The sequence below is a fragment of the Phocoena sinus genome, chromosome 1 (assembly GCF_008692025.1).
Source record: "Phocoena sinus isolate mPhoSin1 chromosome 1, mPhoSin1.pri, whole genome shotgun sequence".
Classification (NCBI taxonomy): domain Eukaryota; kingdom Metazoa; phylum Chordata; class Mammalia; order Artiodactyla; family Phocoenidae; genus Phocoena; species Phocoena sinus.
The window spans coordinates 1,333,239-1,351,301 of record NC_045763.1 but is presented as its reverse complement, the minus strand read 5'-3'; the positions used below and the strand labels follow the sequence as shown (position 1 = coordinate 1,351,301).

Sequence of the window (18,063 nt, the reverse complement as noted above, 5' to 3'; positions counted from 1 at the left end):
CAGTACTGCTAGTGGCCTCTGGGGTCCCTGCTGAGCCCTGGGAGTGGTGAGCACGGGATGGGAAGCCCCTCTCACACCCCTCACGTTTATTGCTTGTACGGCAGGCACATCATTGAACTTAGCGGGGGCAATCGCTGTTCTCGTGGGCGTACCTCCTGGTCAGGCTGACCTGGTCAGGCAGCTGGTGGCATGCTCAGACCGAGGCTGAGGTCCAGAGACTCAGAGCAACTGGCCCAGGGTCACCTAGGAGGCAGGTGCCAAAGCCACCGCGGACCCTCGGCATGCTTCCAACACTGGGCTCTTTTGCAAAGTGCCCACTGCCTTTGAGGGGTACACGCCCCTTAAGAAGAGCCTCCACGCCTTCCCAGAGACTAGCCCTGGAAGCCTGTCCCCAACACCACATGGAAGCTTTCTCAGCTTGTTCCCTGCAAACTCCCACAGACTCCCTCTTTTGCCAGAAAACGGCCTCCTCCAGGAAGGCCGCTCGGCTTTCCCCTGCACTTTCTGAGGATCTCACCATCATTCACACATCTCGCCCAGCTGCAAGGGTAGCTCCTACTCCGGGCGGGGTGAGAAAGGCTTCTAGAGGGCGGGGTCCCCAACTCCCCCTGTTTGCATAGGGTTTTTAACACCCACGGTCCTGCACTCCTAGGGAACCAAGCTGGTGGGTCCCAAGCGTCTTCACGTGCAGGTGCCAGGCTCACAACCGCAGTCACTAAAGAAACCGATTACCCTGGTGGTCTCCAAACCCCAGGTGCCCCCTCTGCACTAGCTCATATCATTTGAGGTCAGCATCCGGCCAACTCAGTGAAGGAACAACAAAGACGACGACAGCCCAGAGGTTTTGTGTTGAGCTGCCTCGCGGTCCGGTCTGGGGGACCCGCGCCCGCCTGCCTGAGTCGGCCCTCCAGCCGCCACCGCCGCGGCGGCGGGAGGGGCGAGGGCCGGCCCGAACCTCATTAGCATAATCTATGCGCGGGAGGCGTTTAGCAGTCAAATATATGCGCATATATCTCCATGGCTGATGAGGCTGGCCGAGCACAGTCAAAATGGCGGAGTGTGGAGCGAGCGGCAGCGGGAGCGGCGGGGACAGCCTGGACAAGAGCATCACACTGCCCCCCGACGAGATCTTCCGCAACCTGGAGAACGCCAAGCGCTTCGCCATAGACATAGGTCGCCGCGGGCGAGCGCGGGGAGCGGGGCGGCGGGGGCGGGCGCGGGCGCGGGCAGCGAGGCCGGCGGGCCGGGGCGGTGGCAAGGACGAAGGGCGGGGCGCGGGCCGTCGGCGCGCACGGCCTGTCGGGCCTTGTAGTCCGCGGGCAGCCGGCGGCGCCCGCTCGCTGCGGCAGCCGGACTACAGCTCCCGGCAGGCGCCGCGCGGCCGGAGCGGGGCATGCAGGGGCTCGTAGTCCCGCGGGAGAGGCGGCCTGGCTGCCCCTCTGGCATCCCGCCTCGGGAGCGGGGGTGGGGGTCGGCCGCCGGGCGGCGCAGCTCCCCGCCTGCCGGAGATCGGGGGCCGGGTGTCTGGGGCCGGGGCTTTGGAGGACCTGGGCGCAGATCTCAGGTCGGAAGCACCCCCGAGCCCCGCCCCCCGCAGGGCCCTCCTTCCCTCTCCGACGCGTTGACGCCTCCCGCCGACCGCTTTCTCAGATGTGGACGCTGAGGCGCGGATACCCGGGCGGTCCGGGGCCGGTCCATGACCTCCGGCCCGGGACCCCCGCGCGCCTGGCCCGCCGTGGCCGCTCAGTGAATGCAGGGACAGACAGTGCGCTTCTCCCCGGAGGGGTTGGGCCGCCCTGCTCCCCTGTCCTTGGGGGGGGGGGGCGGCGTCCAGGGAAGTGGGGAGCGTCCTGAGCCCCCACCTGCAAAGCCGGAGGCCGGGCGAGGGCAGCTGTGAGCCTGAGGTCGGCCCCCCGAAGGGGACCCGCCAGAACGGTGCCCGGCTGGACGTTGGGCCAGAGACGGTGCGCGCGAGGAACCGCCTGGGGGCTCAAGTCAGCCCCTCGGGGCCCTGCCGCTGTCCTCGGAGCCCTGTGCACTCCGGATGTGATGGCAGTCCAGTGGCCGTGTGCTCGGAGCTTCCGCACTTGATGCTGCTGCCCTGACCCTGGGGGCTCTGCTCCAACGGGTCAGCACCTAACGTTTCTGAAGCGCCCCCGAAAATTGGCTGGCCACAGGGCTTACCTGGGTCGTTCTGCGTGGCCCTAGCTTGTGGCGCGGAAGGGGGAGTGCCTGCCTGTCCTCCAGGGCCGAGCCTGGTCAGGGTTCCTTAGCAGAAGGACACTCAAAGGCATATTTTCAGTGTCCATGTTTATTTCCTCTCTGAAATTTCCCTCCGGCTCTGGGTCCTCTGTTTGGTTCTTTAAAAGACAGGTTCATTGCTACTAAGGACAGACATTTGTGGGGGGGGGGGGGGGTTTGGGGGGGGGGCGGGGTTTGGCCACCCTGCGAGGTTTGTGGGGTCTTCGTTCTCCAACCAGGGATTGAACCTGGGCCCTCAGCAGTGAGAGCGCAGAGTCCTAACCACTGGACCGTCAGGGAATTCACAAGGACAGACTTTTGTTAGTGTAGCTGATGGGAGGTCACGGCTCAGGGCAGGGGTCCTCCACCCAGGAATCCGCAAAGCCCGAGTGCTGTCAGTGGTTCACAAGCAGGTTTCCGGTTTCCTCTCCCCTCCCCAAGCCTCTCAGTCCAGCTCCTACAGGGTTCCCCTCTCCGCTGGTGGAGTCCCTGCTTCAGAAGCCTCAGGGACGCTTTGGGTCAACACATACTTGAAGCTGACTTGACTCCAGGTTTCTGCTGGGCAGAGGGAGGGTCCCTTGGGTGAAGCAGAAGGGGCCACAGGGCAGGGATGTGCATGGAGGTGCCTGGAGTGGAAGGACAGCCCCGCACCAGGCCCCGGGGTTCTGGATGAACTGGCGGGTCTTGGCCCAGGTCCCTCCCATCAGTCGGGGATGCTGTGGGCCCCAGGGTGGAGCATGGGGTGGGGTAGCCTGGAGAGCCCATGGCGTCGACCAGAGAGCGCGGGACTGTGCTGGCCGCCTGGTCACTGCCCTCGTCAGGTGTGACGTGTGCGGCCCCGGCCCGAGTTGGCATTCACTCGAATCGCAAGGGACCCTGAGAGCAGGTGGACTCCCGCAGGCGCCCCCTGTGCTGCTCTGTGAACTCACCCTGGCTCAGACTGACTGCACTGCTCTGCTCGCAGCCCCGTGCCCCATCCACTGTCTCCTGGCTCGGGTGGGAGACAAGTCTGGGCAGTGCCGGGCTTCGCCCCACTCGGGGTGCGTGGTGTGCGGTGCACAGAGCCCAGCTCACTCCCCACGGCCCCCACCCCCCACCCCGCAAACCCCAGCACTGTGTGTTTTGGTTGTGATTTATAGCTGACTTGAAGAGCACACTGTCTGGAATTGGATTTCTGTGACCTGGGTAACTTTTGATGAGCCTCTCAAAAGATATCTTCATCCCTTTACGTTGCCTGTCTTTTTAGGAAACGATTTATTCACAGAGGTGAATCGGGCAACAAACATTTCAGTGGAAGATGCTCCGTGCCAGGCTGGGATTGGGGGCAGGGAGGAGGGATAAGGAGGCTTAAGGCCAAGTTCTGTGTCTTAAGCTGACGGTCTGGGGATGAGAGCAAGCCCAGGACGACGGTGTTCAGTGACCAAACGTGGCCCAACGAGGCCAGGTCGCAGGACGTCCCGGGAGGCCCTGTCCACACTGCCAGACAGGCGGCTCCGATGGGACAGGTGTGATTGGTCTCGGAAGCTGGGCTTTGATTTTTCTTACCTGGAAGAGCTTTGGCCTTCGGATACTGTGTTTCCAAATCTGTGTTTCTGACTTGAGAGTTTGTGGAATACTCCCTTAGTGTTTTGTCACAAAACAACAGTCGTTAATAATTTTAGCTGCCTTCTCAAGACAAAGGGTTTCCCCCTTATTTTTGTCGGGCCTCCTAGGAAACACAGTTGGTTCCAAGGTCACTTTGCAGAGCTGAGCCTTCTGCCTCTCTCTGCTCTGCCGTTCGTGGCTTTCACAGCCGTGAATCACCTATAGCCCCCGATGCCTCCTCTCTGACTCAGGAGTGGGGCTCGCCAGAACTCCTCCTCCAGGAGGACTGCTCTGGGGATCTTTTTAACTTGCCCAAAGGCCTTATCTGCTTCCTGATATTCTGTCCCTGGTCACAGGCCAGGGGCATCCAGGCTTCCTAGGGGCATTAACAAGTCCCCGCCGCCCTCTGCAGGGCCTCCCTGGTGAGTCTGGGCCTCAGCTGCTGCTCTCCGGCCCCTTCCTTGCACATTCCTGGTGAAAACAGCCCCTCCTCCGCCTGCATTGCCTTCTCCACCTCCTTCCACCGACCGTCAGTTGTATGCTTTTCAATGAAAACAGTGGATTTGTCAGCTTTTTCCTTTGGTTCATCCTCAACATCAGAGTCTGAAACAGAATTTTCCTAAACCACTGAGGATCGCCGAGTCACCCAGAAACAGCAGGTCCCTTGCTCGTCAAGGACTCAGTGCTGGTGGAGAAACAGACAATCTCCGTTTCAGTCTGGGCCCTGAGAGGACCAGAGCTTTTCGAGGAAGGCAGAGCGTGTTTAGGCCTCACAGTTCACTCCCTTCCTCTGTTTGGTGCCCTGCAGGGCTTTCACGTTCAAGTAGCACCAGACTCCTTGTGGGCAGGACCCAGGTCTGGCAGAGGAGGGCCTGTGGAAGGGCAGGGTCCCTTCCAGCCACTTCTGAATCTGCCGCATCTGTGTGTCCCCTGTAGGTGGGTCGCTGACCAAGCTGGCCTACTACTCCACCGTACAACACAAAGTTGCCAGAGTGCGCTCCTTCGACCACTCAGACAAGGTGAGCCTCCTGGGAGGACCCCGGGCAGGCGCCGGAAGCTTCTAGTGCCGATGCCCCTCCCTCCATGCTCCCAGCTTAGTTCCCCTTCCGTCCCAGCCCTGGCGAGAGCACCCCCGCCTCCCACCTGCCCGTGCCTCCCCCCCGAATCTCCCACCTGCGTCGCCATCAAGACTCCCACGGACTTCAGGGTAGGCAGAAATCGTCGGCGCTGCTGAGGGTGCCCGGGGGCTGTGTGTCAGCATCGTCCCCTCCCCGAGGCAGTGCTCACACACGCGGCTTCCCCACCCTCACCCCCAGGACACAGAGCAGGACCACGAGCCGCCCTATGAGATCTCCGTCCAGGAGGAGGTTACCGCCAGGCTGCACTTTGTCAAGTTCGAGAACACCTACATAGAAGCCTGCCTGGACTTCATCAAAGACCACCTGGTCAACACCGAGACCAAGGTCATCCAGGCAACCGGGGGCGGGGCGTACAAGTTCAAAGACCTCATCGAAGAGAAGCTGCAGCTGAAGTGAGTGGGGACCTCGGGGCGGGGAGGGGAGCGTGGGGGCCGGTTGGCCTCCGCTCACGGGGTCGGGCCCTGACGTGGCGGCCGCAGTGGCCCCTCTCCTGCACCAGCCCGTTCGCCCGGCTCTGGGGGTTCCTAAGACCTCAGGACCCGGTGAGGCTCCGGGTGGCTGGTGGGTGGCCGCGGGTCTGAGGCCAAGCTTTGGGCCGGCTGCAGTGGAATTCAGGTGGCTGAAACTCAGGAAGCCTCGGGGGACTGGAGATGGTGGGTGGGGAGAGGCGAGGGCTGAAAGGAAAGGAATGGAGCCCCGAGACTGAGTCGGGCCCGCTCCCGCTGGACGGAGGGTCCCGGGGCCACGGCCCTGCCAGGGGGGCGGGGAGGCAGGGGCCATTTGTGCCGTGGCCCGTGCCGGTGCCAGTGGCTGGGCTGCTCCCTGGCAGGGTTGACAAGGAGGACGTGATGACCTGTCTGATCAAGGGCTGCAACTTCGTGCTGAAGAACATCCCGCACGAGGCCTTCGTGTACCAGAAGGGCTCCAACCCCGAGTTCCGGTTTCAGACCAACCACCCCAGCGTTTTCCCGTACCTCCTAGTCAGCATCGGCTCTGGGGTCTCTATCGTGAAGGTGGGGCCTGGCTCGTGGGAGAGGACGGGCCTCTGCAGAGCTTCGTTGAGCACTGGCTGCATGTCGGAGCCATGCCGGGCACAGGCACGCGGGCACAGGGAGGCGGACACAGACCCAGGCCTGCCTCTGGCGCTCACGGCACGAGGCCGCACGCGGAGTGCCTGGCGCGGGCGGTCTGCGGGGAGGTCGGCCCCCTGCTTCCAGCACGAGCACCTGCCGAGCCCACCCAGACTCGGCCTTCGAGGGCGCCGCCACCCAGGGCGGGGGATGCCCCTGAGCCGCCGCGTCCCCGGGACCTGCTGGGCCGTGGCTGGGGGCCCCCTTGCTAACGCACCTGCCCTCGTTTCGCTCCAGGTGGAGACAGAGGACAGGTTCGAGTGGATCGGCGGCAGCTCCATCGGGGGTGGCACCTTCTGGGGGCTTGGGGCTCTGCTCACCAAAACTAAGGTATTTGGGCAGCTCTAGGAAGATGCTCCTGGCTCCGCGGAACAGCCTGTTTCCTGGTCCCCTCAAGAAAGGGTTGGCGGCTCTGGGGTCGGAGGCTTGTGCTTGGCTAGGGTTGTTGTGAAAGTGGCTCTTCCCTGTACCTCGTCCTGCGTCCCGAGTCTCTGAAGGATGGGCGTCCAGGTGGCCAGAGTGTCGCCCAGCTGGGTGGTCCACAGAGGCTGCCCGTCTCCCCCCACCTCTGGGCCATGACGGGAGAGGGCTTTCCCTCCCTGGCACGGCGGCTGGCCTCCTTCCGTGGGCTCGTCCAGGGCCGTGGGGTTCTCCCAGCTTGCGGCTCCTCAGGTGCTCCCGTCTGCTCTGTCCCCACAGAAGTTTGACGAGCTGCTGCATCTGGCTTCCAGAGGCCAGCACACGAACGTGGACATGCTGGTGCAGGACATCTACGGAGGGGCCCACCAGACCCTGGGGCTGAGCGGCAACCTCATAGCGAGCAGCTTCGGGAAGTCGGCCACCGCGGACACAGGTACCAGCCACTCGCCCGCTCTCGCTCTCGGAGGCGTGTGGCGCCCACCTGGCCGCTTGCCCAGCGCGCTGCTTCCGCCCCCAGAGTTCTCCAAGGAGGACATGGCCAAGAGCCTGCTGCACATGATCAGCAACGACATCGGGCAGCTCGCCTGCCTGTACGCCAGGCTCCACTGCTTGGACCGGGTGTACTTCGGCGGCTTTTTCATCCGCGGCCACCCCGTCACCATGCGCACCATCACCTACAGCATCAACTTCTTCTCCAAGGTAACGGGCCGCCACGTCCTTCCTCTGCTCTGCCTGCCCCTGGCCCGGGCCCCCATGTCTCCAAACTCGCAGGCCTGAGCAAGGAGGGACCCAGCTGAACACCCCCAAGCCCCTGCCCGCAGCCCCTTCCCACCCACTAGCTCCGGGCATCCTGCACTTGGGGCGCCGTGGCCATCCCTGAGTTTGGCGCGTTGCCGGGGGTGGGGTCTAGAGACCGCCTCCCACTGTCTGCGAGCTCCAGGTGAGCTTCTAGGTGTCAGTCTCGGCGTGGGGGCGTGTGGCCCCCAGCAAGCGTGGGGAACTGGGTGGGTGTCCGTTTTGTGGAAGAAGTTACCCTCTGAACCGGGGATCCCCACGCCCCGGGCCGCTCCCCATCGCGCGTGTTACCACCCGAACCGTCGTGCCCCCTGCCCCCCCACCCTGCGCCACCCCCATCCATGGAAAAGTGGTCTTCCGTGAAACCGGTCCCTGGTGCCAAGAAGGCCGGGGACCACTGCTCTAAACGGTGGGCCCTTGAATTCCGCGTGTGCGTACAGCCCCGTGGACAAGCGCCGAGTTGGGAGGGAGGCCACCTGTGTCGGGTGGACTCGCAGCCTTGGGCTGAGTGGCGCTTCAGGGGCGTCTCCGTGGCAGGGGGAGGTCCAGGCGCTGTTCTTGAGGCACGAAGGCTACCTGGGCGCCATAGGAGCGTTTCTTAAAGGAGCCGAGCAGGACAGTGAGTACAGCGTGGCCTGTGTTGGGCAGCGGCATTGGGAGGCGGGGAGGCCCTGGGGAGTGACTGGAGTGGCTGCTCGTGTTAAGCGACGATCGAGGGCTGTGGGTGGACGTGGCGTCTTCGTGGACCCTCCCCAGCAGTGGCAGGAGCCTTTGCTGTGATTCTCCTGAGGGGCCGGTGGAAACCGACTTGCGTGGGTGCCACGTGATCAACCCATGGGTCCTTGAGTGACGGGGCTCCGTGCAGGGGCTCCGCACACGGCCTCGCCTCCGAAGGCCTCAACCCGCCGGCTCCTCCTGGCCGTCTGCCCAGCTGTCGCTTCAGATGCGCATCCGGTCTGTCCTCTTTGAAGGACACGTGAAGGAATCGCAGGCGTGATTCTGCGCGAGGAAGCACAGGGCAGACTGCGTAGGGGTCAGCGCCAGTCAGAGTAGCCCGGGCAGACCTTCACTGCGTCCCTAAGTCCAGCTTCTTACTTGAGATAAGCCACGGGTACCTTTCGGAAGCTACCGCTCAGCTTGAGAGGTCTCTGTGCCAGTAAGAAATAACACAACGGAACGACGCCCCCGGCTCACCCGGCGCCAGGGAGGCCTTCGGCAGCCGGTCCTCCCAGAGGCAGTCCAGCCGCCCAAGGTTTGCCGAGCCGCTCGCCCCTCGGTTGACGCCGGGTCTCTTGTCCCACAGACCCAAACCAGTACAGCTGGGAAGAGAACTACGCCGGCAGCTCCGGGCTCATGAGCTCCTCGCCCGAGCTCTGCCCAACGCAGCGGCCGAGGAGTGGCACCGTGAGTACGGGCGCGGGTGGCCCTGAGTCCCACGTGCGCCGCCTCCGCTGCGGCCTCCTGGTGGTCCCCGAGGAGAGCCTCCGTGCCGCCGTGGCCGGGCTCGAAGGCACCTCCTCCTGGTGCAGGCCGGTCATGAACCACAGACTCTGGGGCCAAAGAGAGACGTTTGCAGCCTGCAGCTGGCTGTTCTCATTCCTCCCGTAGTGTCTCACATTCTTCCGGTGTTCAGCTGGAGCCCTCGGGGCCACGCGGTCCCCGCCGGGTTTGCAGGGAGAATATAAAGTTTCGGGACCACAGGGGGTCTTTCCTAGGGCTCTGGGACCGTTCACAGCAGAATCGGGGTAAAACTGTGGGTCGCGGGCACCAGCCTGGGCCCCTTCTCTTAGAACACGTTCTCTGCGTGATGGTTTCAAGGCGGTACCGAGCCTGCAGAGTCTGCAAATTTCGTCAGGCGATTCCACCTTTTCCTCAGTCGCCCCTTGGGGTGAGGCCCACCATGTCTGGATGGGGGCTTCCCCCGCCAGCCGAGCCGGTGTGGAGAGGGTCTCCCAGCTGGGACGGGATGGTACTGCCGTGGCCCCGTCCTGGCCCAGATCATCGTTGGACGAGCTGTTGCCATCTTTTTTTTTTGCTGTATGTGGGCCTCTCACTGCCGTGGCCTCTCCCGTTGTGGAGCACAGGCTCCTGACGCGCAGGCCCAGCGGCCATGGCTCACGGGCCCAGCCGCTCTGCGGCACGTGGGATCTTCCCGGACCGGGGCACGAGCCCGTGTCCCCTGCATCAGCAGGCGGACTCTCAACCACTGCGCCACCAGGGAAGCCCGTTACCGTTTCATTGACATCACGTCCCTGATAACCCAGGGAGTGGTTTGTCAGAATCGCACGCGGGGCTGGAGGCCAGGCCGAGGCCAGTTTGGAGGGAAAGTTGCTTTTCAGTTGTAGATGCAGATTCTCTTGTAAATCAGTGTAAACATGGGAAGAATGTGCCTCAGCCGCCTCTCACTTCCTGGGGAGAGTCCCCCACGTGTGGCACCCCCAGTTCCCACAGCTCCGCACCGCATCCTTTGCAGCCAGCTGTGTGGGGGTAGCTGGGCCCTTCCCAAAGGCAGGCACCAGGGGCAGGGTTGGCAAGGCCCAGGCCCGCCGTGACGGGTGTGCAGAGAAAGGCGTTAACGTCTCTAACTTGTCGAAGGGCGACGTGGATGCCGGCCACACGGTGGGCGGGCCAGAAACCTTTCAGCCAGCGCTGACGTGCAGCTTGGGCACCCCACGCGCCTGTCGTGCTGGGGTGTCCCTGCAAGTGGGCGTGGGGATCCCCAGGGGCAGGGGGCCAGGCCGAGCTCAGATGTGAGCTCCCACTCATCGGAGGACAGGGCGGCCCCTGCCGGCCAGCCGGGCAGGGGGCAGCCATTGCCTCCTTTGACCCCCGTGGAGACACACCGGCTCCTTCCCTGCTAAATGTGCACTCACGTGGCGCGTCCCCAAAGCCCATCTCTCCCTCGTGGGGTGGATCTTCTCATCCAGACCATGCCTGGTCCGAGCACACCTGCCGCCTCACCCTGCTAGTGGGCCAGTCAGCAACACAGGGCCAAGTCCCAGGTGGGCAGCTCCCTGGAGGGTGGGGGGCAGGATCGGTGCCTGGAGGACGAGCCCTGAGCTCACTCGCTTGTCACGTCCCTGGAGCAGCTGCCTGACACAGTTCTCATCCGAGAACGGGGCCAGGCGCACAGGACCCTTCGTTTGAAAGACCCTGGCGTGGGCATCGAGCGTCCTGGCCTTGCTGAGTGTGGCAGGGGCAGTGGGTCTGGATGCGAGGCGTGGGGGGACGGGGCGGTGTGTCCCCGCCTGGGAACCGACCCCGGGCAGGAGCCGCAGGACAGAGCCCGGCGGGCAGGGCAGGTGGACCAGAAGCGCGGTCGGTGTGCATGGTTCAGAGCGCGGAGCAGAGAGCACGGGGCGCGGCAGGAAGCCGGGGGCGTGAGCGGACCCAGGGTCGGGGCGTCGGGCTCAGGGCCCCGGACAAGTGGAGGGCTCGCCCGGGCTGAGAGAGGCCGTGAGAGGCAGGCAGGGCCCAGGGCCGGGGAGGAACCAGGCTCTCCATTAGCCGCACACGGCAGCTTCCCTTCGTGCAGGGAAGCCGGTTCCAAGGCCTGTAGAAGGGGGTTTTGGTCTTTCAGAAAGGACACGGCTGACGTGCCCACCTGCTTCTCGTCCTCCCAGTTCGACTTGCTGGAAATGGACCGTCTGGAGAGGCCGCTCGTCAACCTGCCTCTCCTTCTGGACCCATCCTCCTACGTGCCTGACACGGTCGACCTCACAGACGACGCGCTGGCCCGAAAGTACTGGCTCACCTGCTTTGAGGAGGCCCTGGACGGGGTGAGGGCCTGGGGCGGGGGTGAGGTTGGGATGAGGCCTGGGGGCGGGGCTGGACACCCCCAGGAAGAAGACACACGTCCGTCCAGGAATTGGGCTGTGGGCCTTTGAGGTCCTGGCTACCTCTTGACTGTTTCAGGTTCCCAAGGGGCAGTGAGAGGCGGGATGGAGGAGAACAAGGGTTTCCAGGAACCTTTTATTTGAGGTATAATTCATAGTTCCCAGGTAGGAACCTGACTGAGTGGTTTGTTGGGACGTGGTGTCAGTGAGGTGCGTCCTCATCGGCTCGCAAGTGGCTTTCCCGGCTACCGTGTTTCTTTAAAAAGCAAGCAGTTTGCACAGGGCTCAGGGGCAGCAGTGGCTGGCCTCCGGCTCCAGGCTCAGGGGGGTCAAGGCCATGGGAGCCTCCTGGGAACACCCATTCCTCCATGACACCCCTCAGAGAGGCCCATTGGGTCTGTCTTCAGAGCGAGGGGTCCCACAGACTTGGAGGATGCTCCAGAACCACCAGTCCCCTCAGCAGAGCGGGAGCTGGTGTCCAGTGGGCCCTGGGGCTGGTATCGGAGGACACGGATATGAGCTTTGGGTCAGGGCTGGCGGCAGCCCCGTTCCCACCTGGCAAAGGGAGCCCCCAGTGCCTGCCCCCACGGGCTGGGGGCTGCCCTGAGCACTGCTGGCCGCCCCGTCCTCGGTAGGTCGTGAAACGCGCCGTGGCGAGCCAGCCAGGCTCCGTGGATGCAGCCGAGAGGGCCGAGAAGTTCCGCCAGAAGTACTGGAGCAAGCTGCAGGCGCTGCGGCACCAGCCCTTGTGAGTGGCCCACCCGCTCGCCCTGGCCAGAACCCCGAGAGCGGCCTCTACGAGGACACGCACTCGCACCCGCGGGCCGAGTCCCTCGAAGTTCTTCAGGAAGCTCTGTGCCCCTCCCCTGGCACACACTCGGGGACGCTCAGCACCCCGCCGGCCTCCTGGGCTTCTCCTTTCGGCGCCTGGACGCCACGAGGACGCCCCTGGGTTGGGAGAGTGCGATGGGCGGTGCAGTCAGCCGTCCAGCCCACTCAGCCGCCCTCCGCCCGGCTCTGTCTTCAGCGCTTATGGGACCCTGACTGTGCGCAGCCTCCTGGACACGAGGGAGCACTGTTTGAACGAGTTCAACTTCCCGGACCCCTACTCCAAGGTGAGCGCCCCCTTCTCGTGGGTGGGCACGTGCTTGCAGGGGGCCGTGGGGAACGGGGCGTCAGTCCCGTCCTGTCCAGCGAGCGGGTGTGCTGGCAGCCCTGACCCCCGGCTCTGGCGACAGGCTGCATCCTGGAGCCGCCCTGGTGAGGGTCCGTCTCCCAGGAGCTCTGGGCCACGGCCCCTCGGTCGGCAGCACCGGCTGTGGACCGATGCCGGCACCGCTGTGACCTCGTCAGCAGCACGTCCTGGGGGTTCTAGCCAGCAGCCGGTGGGGGCGGCGGGCATGTGGCACTGAGGCCCCCTCGCCTCTTCCTGGCCTCCTGAACTCAGCCTGGAAACTCAAGAGTTGGTGCCTGAGGATGTCCGTCCTGGCCACGAGCCTCCCAGGGCCTGGCTGGTGGCCTGGAGGTGCCTCCCTGGGCTCTTTGACCAGGAAGCCGCGTGCCCTGGAGCCGTGAGCGGGGTCCAGAGCCAGCCGACCTCAGCTCCCTGCCACCTCCTCCCTGCCCTCGCACAGGAGCGTCTGGGGACAGTGGGTCTGGGTGCTGAGGATCTCACGGTCAGGGCAGCGGGCACCCGTGGGGTGTGGGTCCTCCGTGCTCGGCCACGGCACAGTCACACCTGAGCCTCCGTCCTCAGTGCACACTTCAAACCTGCACCGATACCAGCGTGCCCCCCATGCTTGCTCTCAGCCCGCGCCGCTCCGAGTCAGCGCTGCTTTTAACCTGACGCGATCTGGGTTTGTCTAGCCTCCCACAGTGACGTCAATGGGAGTCTTCTGTCTCCTAGAACAGGCTCGCTGTGGGTGCTCTCGCGGCGCGGTGCTCTCCTCTCCCTGCCCTGCTGGGGGCCTGGGGCAGGCCAGACCACGTCTTCATTCGCGTCTCCCCGCAGGTGAAGCAGAAGGACAACGGCGTGGCATTAAAGTGTTTCCGGAGGGTGATCCACTCTCTGGACGCCCTGGGCTGGGAGGAGAGGCAGCTGGCCCTGGTGAAAGGGCTTCTGGCCGGCAACGTCTTCGACTGGGGAGCGAAAGCCGTCTCTGAGTAGGTGCCCGCTGTCCTCACAGCCCCCGCAGGCCCATCCCCTCCCCTCCTCCTTCCAGCTCGGCCTCAGAGCCACAGCCCCTGGACCCGAACTGACGCCTGGGCCACACGTGGCTCCGGCAGTCCCAGCCTCGGCCGGCCCAGCTTGGCCCTCGAGGAGGTGGCAGAGGGGGCACCGGGGGTTCTCGGGGGATGGGGTACTGCTCGGGGCTTGCTGGGCACGTGTGGCCTCGGGAACGGATGGGACAGGTGCTGGGACCCAGCCTCCCTGCCCGCACACAAGAGCAGGCGCGTGGAGGGCTGCAGGTGTGGGTGTCGTCAGTGTGAAACTGCGCGTCGCAGTGACTGTGTGGGGTGGGCTTAGACGCTGTTGGGTGTTCGGAGTGAATAGGTGCCTCGTGAAGTTCAGCGGTGGGCACGCGTCTCCCCGTCCCCCCAAGGGTCCTGTCCCGGGGCCCGCCGTTTGGCGCCTTCCCCGGGGCTCCCGTGCAGGGGACTTGCTGGGTCACCCAACGTGCGCTTTCGGACCCGGGCACCCGGGACAGCCATCGCCCCCTCCCTGCCCTCAGCACCGGCTGCCCCTTGGGCGGCACGTTGGGGTGAGGCTGGTGGCCAGTGCTCCCCAGGGGCCTGGCCTGTGGCTGCAGGCACAGAGGCTTCCCCGTGCCACCTCCCCCGTCCTCGAGCCGACGCGGCAGCAGTGACGGGTGACAGCACGCTCGTCCAGCTCGGGCGGGGCTTCGTGGCCCACGGGAGCGACGGAGGCCGAGGTCCGGGGCTTTGGTGACTTTGTCTTCTCCTCCCCTGTGCAGCGTCCTTGAATCTGACCCCCAGTTTGGGTTTGAGGAGGCAAAGAGGAAGCTGCAAGGTAGGGGCGCCCCGGGCTCTCCTCCAGTGCCAGGACTCGGGCCGGTGGGGGGAAGCAGCGAGGCGGCCGCGCGTGCCCGCTGAGCCGGGGGGAGGCGAGGACCGGCTCCCCGGAGAGGCCGGCGGGCGGGTGACCGCGCCCCTGTGTCCCGCAGAGCGGCCCTGGCTCGTGGACTCCTACAGCAAGTGGCTTCAGAGACTGAAGGTACATGGAGCTGTCCCCGCCTCTGTCCTGTGCCCTAGGGGCCCGGGCAGGGTTCACGGGTGGGGAGGTGGCGCGGGCCCGCGCGGTGCACCGAGGGCCCCCCGCCCCGAGCTACAAGCATGAGCTGGCATCCCTGCTCCAAGCCTGACTTCGGCAGGACAGCGATGAGGTCACTGGCCTCGGGTCAGAGGTCCTTCGGGCTAGCAGTTCTGGAAGAGGCCGGGGCTGCCCCTGTACCCCCAGTGCCTGCAGGACCCAGCAGCCCTCGCCCAGCCGTGGGGAGTGGAGTGTGGAGGTGTCTGGAACACTTGGACGCGCCTGTTCCCAACTGAACGTCCTGGTTTTGTCTTACAGGGGCCCCCTCACAAATGTGCCTTAATTTTCGCAGATAACAGTGGAGTAGACGTCATTTTGGGAGTCTTCCCCTTTGTCAGGGAGCTTCTCTCTAGAGGGACGGAGGTGAGTGTGGAGGGCCGCATGGCGGGTCCCTTGCCCAGCTCCCGTGCTCGGTGGGGTTGGCATCGCCCTGGGCCCCTCCGTGTGCAGGTAGGTGCCGGGTAGGCAGTGGTACAGCAAGAGCACGGGAGGAGACCTGGCCGGTCGTGTCCTGGGGCTTAGGTCGGCCTGACCGTGGGGCCCTGGGGCCACCTCCAGCCTGCCCCAAGAGCCGGCCCAGCCGTGAGAGGTCGCCGGAGGCCGTGCTCCTCCGCCGGCAGCCCCAGGTGGGTGGGTGGGTGGTGGGCGGGCAGGCGGGCGAGCCCAGGCTGGCTCAGCACTGCCGGCGGCCAAGGTCCCTAAAGAGCCCGGGCATCCTGCCGCAGGTCATCTTGGCGTGCAACTCGGGACCCGCCTTGAACGACGTGACCTACAGCGAGTCCCTCATCGTGGCCGAGCGCATCGCGGCCATGGACCCCGTCATCCGGTAAGCTGGGCGGGAGGCTGGGGCCTGGCGTGGCGAGGCGGGGGTGCGGCGGGGCAGCTTCCTGGGGCACCGCCTCACGGGTGACGACCCCTGTGCTCGGCAGCTCGGCGCTCAGAGAAGGGAGGCTGCTGCTCATGCAGACTGGCTCCAGCTCCCCGTGTCTCGACCTCAGGTATGTGGCCCCTCTGCCCCCGGGTCCCCCTGGTCCCCTGCGGAAGTCAGCTGTGCCAGCCGCAGCCCCGGGCAGGGCCCAGGCACCTCTTCCCTCGGGACCCTGGGAGGAGGAAGCAAGGGGGGCGTGTCCCCGCCTTGGATAATGAGTTCGTCGCCATAGTGCTTTCCGCCCTGGGGCTTCTAGCACCTGGAGCGGCGTGTAGAGGAGGGCACATCTGGGCTCGGGGACCGTCAGCCTCTCAGTCTGTTCCAGCGCTGATCCTCCAGTGTTGATTTACTCCCCTTCCAGGTCCACTATTAACCAACAAGGAGGGACAATAAAAAGCTATGGAAAGGACTCAGATTCTTTAACGTTCAAAATACAAAAGTATCGTTAAGGCCCAGTTTTCAGAACCGGCTTCCTTGTAGCCACGGGAGCGCAGCTGCCAGGGATCCCCAAGACCCTGGGCCCCGGGCCCCGGGAGGGCAGCTGCCGGGCTGGCTGTCCGGGGATTAGGCTGGACCCAAGGCCCACGTAGTTGGGGGGGCCGAGGGTCAGGGGTCTCCGGCGTTCCCACCAGTCACCGCCCTTGGCTGGAGGCAGGGTGTGGCGTCTGCCCCGGGTGCAGCTCAGTGCAGGGTGCCAGGCCCCCCGCCTGCACCCTCCTCACTGCCCCCTTCCTCCCCGAAGCCGCCTGGACAAGGGGCTGGCCGTGCTGGTGCGGGAGCGCGGCGCCGACCTGGTGGTCATCGAGGGCATGGGCCGCGCCGTCCACACCAACTACCACGCAGCCCTGCGCTGCGAGAGCCTCAAGCTGGCCGTCATCAAGAACTCGTGGCTGGCCGAGCGGCTGGGTGGCCGGCTCTTCAGCGTCATCTTCAAGTACGAGGTCCCGGCCGAGTGAGGCGCCACCGCCGCTGGGCTGCTCTGCCCGTCGCCTCAGGAACGTATCTCGACTGCAACAGGGACCCGCGTTCAAATCGGAATATTTATGAGAGAGCCGGCTGCGCCCAGGTGTGGGCTCAGCGCTCGTGGCCTCGGGCTTGGTGTATCTTCAGTGCTGACGTGTTCGTGGTGGGGAGACACGACTTTTGTCCCGTGAGACGTTCTTATTGGAATATATTTAACTGTTAAATAATCTTTTATATATATATACATATATACATATATATATATATATAAAAATATAAATATATACGTATACGCCTCTGACGGGACGCTGAGGTCAGGGCACGGCAAATAGTTTCCAGAGTGAGAACAGAGCGTTTCTGCCTTTGCTGTTTGGTGTGAGGGTGGGCAGCCCCGCCCCCGGGGGCCCTGCCCACGCCTCCCCCAGGGAGCCCAGCAGTGGGGTCTCTCCCTAGGTGATCTCTAGAACTCTTAGGCCCACCTTGGCCCGTGGGCCATGGCCGCTGCCCTGTCACGTGGCCTCCGGCATCACTCCCCGTCGTGTCTATCTGGAGGAGGCCTCCCCGTGCGCCCCTGCTCCGCCTGGCCCCGCTACGCACGGGAAGGACAGACAGGCTGCTGAGAGGAGGCCACGGGCTTCGAGGACTTTCAGGGACTTGGTGGCTGGTCCAGTCCTCTCCTGCTCGGAGCACCTCAGACCACGTGGGTCCTGTCGCCACGGCCTTGAGCCCATGCCCAGAGCCCTGCCTGACGGCAGGTGGGTGGGGGGGTTCACTGGGCCCGGTGATGGAGGTGCTGTGAGGTGGCGGGGGCTCCTTCCCCACTGGACCCGTCCCTCGGGGTGCAGACCTGAGCCTCAGACGCCACATCGCGGCAGAAGAACTGGCCCCGGAGCTGCGAGGCCGCCTGTGTGTGCCATTGGTCTCAGGAACAAAGAGCTGCGCGGGGGCCCTGCTACCGTGGCCCCGGGCCCTGTGCACTGAGGAAGCCCCACTGCCCAGCACCCAGGTCCCTCACTGCTGGAGCACCCAGCAACGTGAGGACGGGCGGGATGAGGAAGGCCGTCGGGGCTGCCCCTGCAGGGACCTGAGCCCTGCCCTCTTTGCCCAAGACCCCCTCGCACTTGCCCTGCTGGGCCAGGGAAACCGGGGCCCTGCACCCCCTTCCAGGAGCCTGAGCTCAGCGGTCTGGGACCTGCACTGAACCTCAGAGGGTGCTCAACCTGTCCTGCGCCACAGCAGCCCCCTTGGGTGACCCATGTGCTGCACCCCACTCCTGGATGGACGGACCTCAAAGCACTTGCTCTGTCGGCAGAGAGGGCCCTGGCCTTCCTATGAGCAGCCGCCAGGGGGAGCAGGGGGCACGGCCGTCTAGAGGGCACAGGCTAGGCCTGTCCAGTGGGTGGTCCATGTGATCCCCTTTCCGCGAAGGCTCACCCACCTTGACCCCAACACAGCCCCTCGCTACCCCCCCGGCCTGCACCTATGCACGGCTCAGCTTCCTGTGGTCGCCTCTATGAGGCCTGGCCTGGCCCCTCTTCTGCCCAGGCCACCCTCTGTCCTCCCGTCCCTGGTGTCGGAGCAGCATCGTCCTAGCTGGTCTGGGGCTCCCTGTGCAGGGCATGCCCTGCCCAGACACCCAGGAGGACTCCAGAGGTCCAATCAGAGCCCAGCTCGGCCTGTGTCATGATGCCTCGCT

The 18,063-nt window shown here is 65.0% G+C and overlaps 1 protein-coding gene across 5 annotated transcripts; it reads left to right on the top strand.

Annotated features, from left to right (window-relative positions):
- Positions 1-1,035: 1,035 nt before the first annotated feature.
- On the top strand, positions 1,036-16,711 carry PANK4 (pantothenate kinase 4 (inactive)). 5 transcript variants are annotated; one of them, XM_032647662.1, is made up of 19 exons: positions 1,036-1,173; positions 4,762-4,844; positions 5,142-5,356; positions 5,794-5,977; positions 6,332-6,424; positions 6,794-6,947; positions 7,032-7,213; positions 7,847-7,928; positions 8,613-8,713; positions 10,933-11,088; positions 11,781-11,893; positions 12,173-12,260; positions 13,157-13,308; positions 14,121-14,176; positions 14,331-14,380; positions 14,735-14,839; positions 15,202-15,302; positions 15,406-15,474; positions 16,147-16,711. In XM_032647662.1, exons 1-19 carry the CDS (start codon positions 1,050-1,052, stop codon positions 16,358-16,360), a joined length of 2,322 nt encoding a protein of 773 aa, XP_032503553.1. In that variant the 5' UTR covers positions 1,036-1,049; the 3' UTR covers positions 16,361-16,711. The 5 variants fall into 5 exon arrangements, 4 of the variants coding, with proteins under 4 accessions (XP_032503553.1, XP_032503572.1, XP_032503543.1 ...); XM_032647681.1 differs by lacking the exon at positions 16,147-16,711 and adding an exon at positions 15,661-15,813; XM_032647652.1 differs by having other exon boundaries at positions 6,794-7,213; positions 16,147-16,653.
- Positions 16,712-18,063: the final 1,352 nt, after the last annotated feature.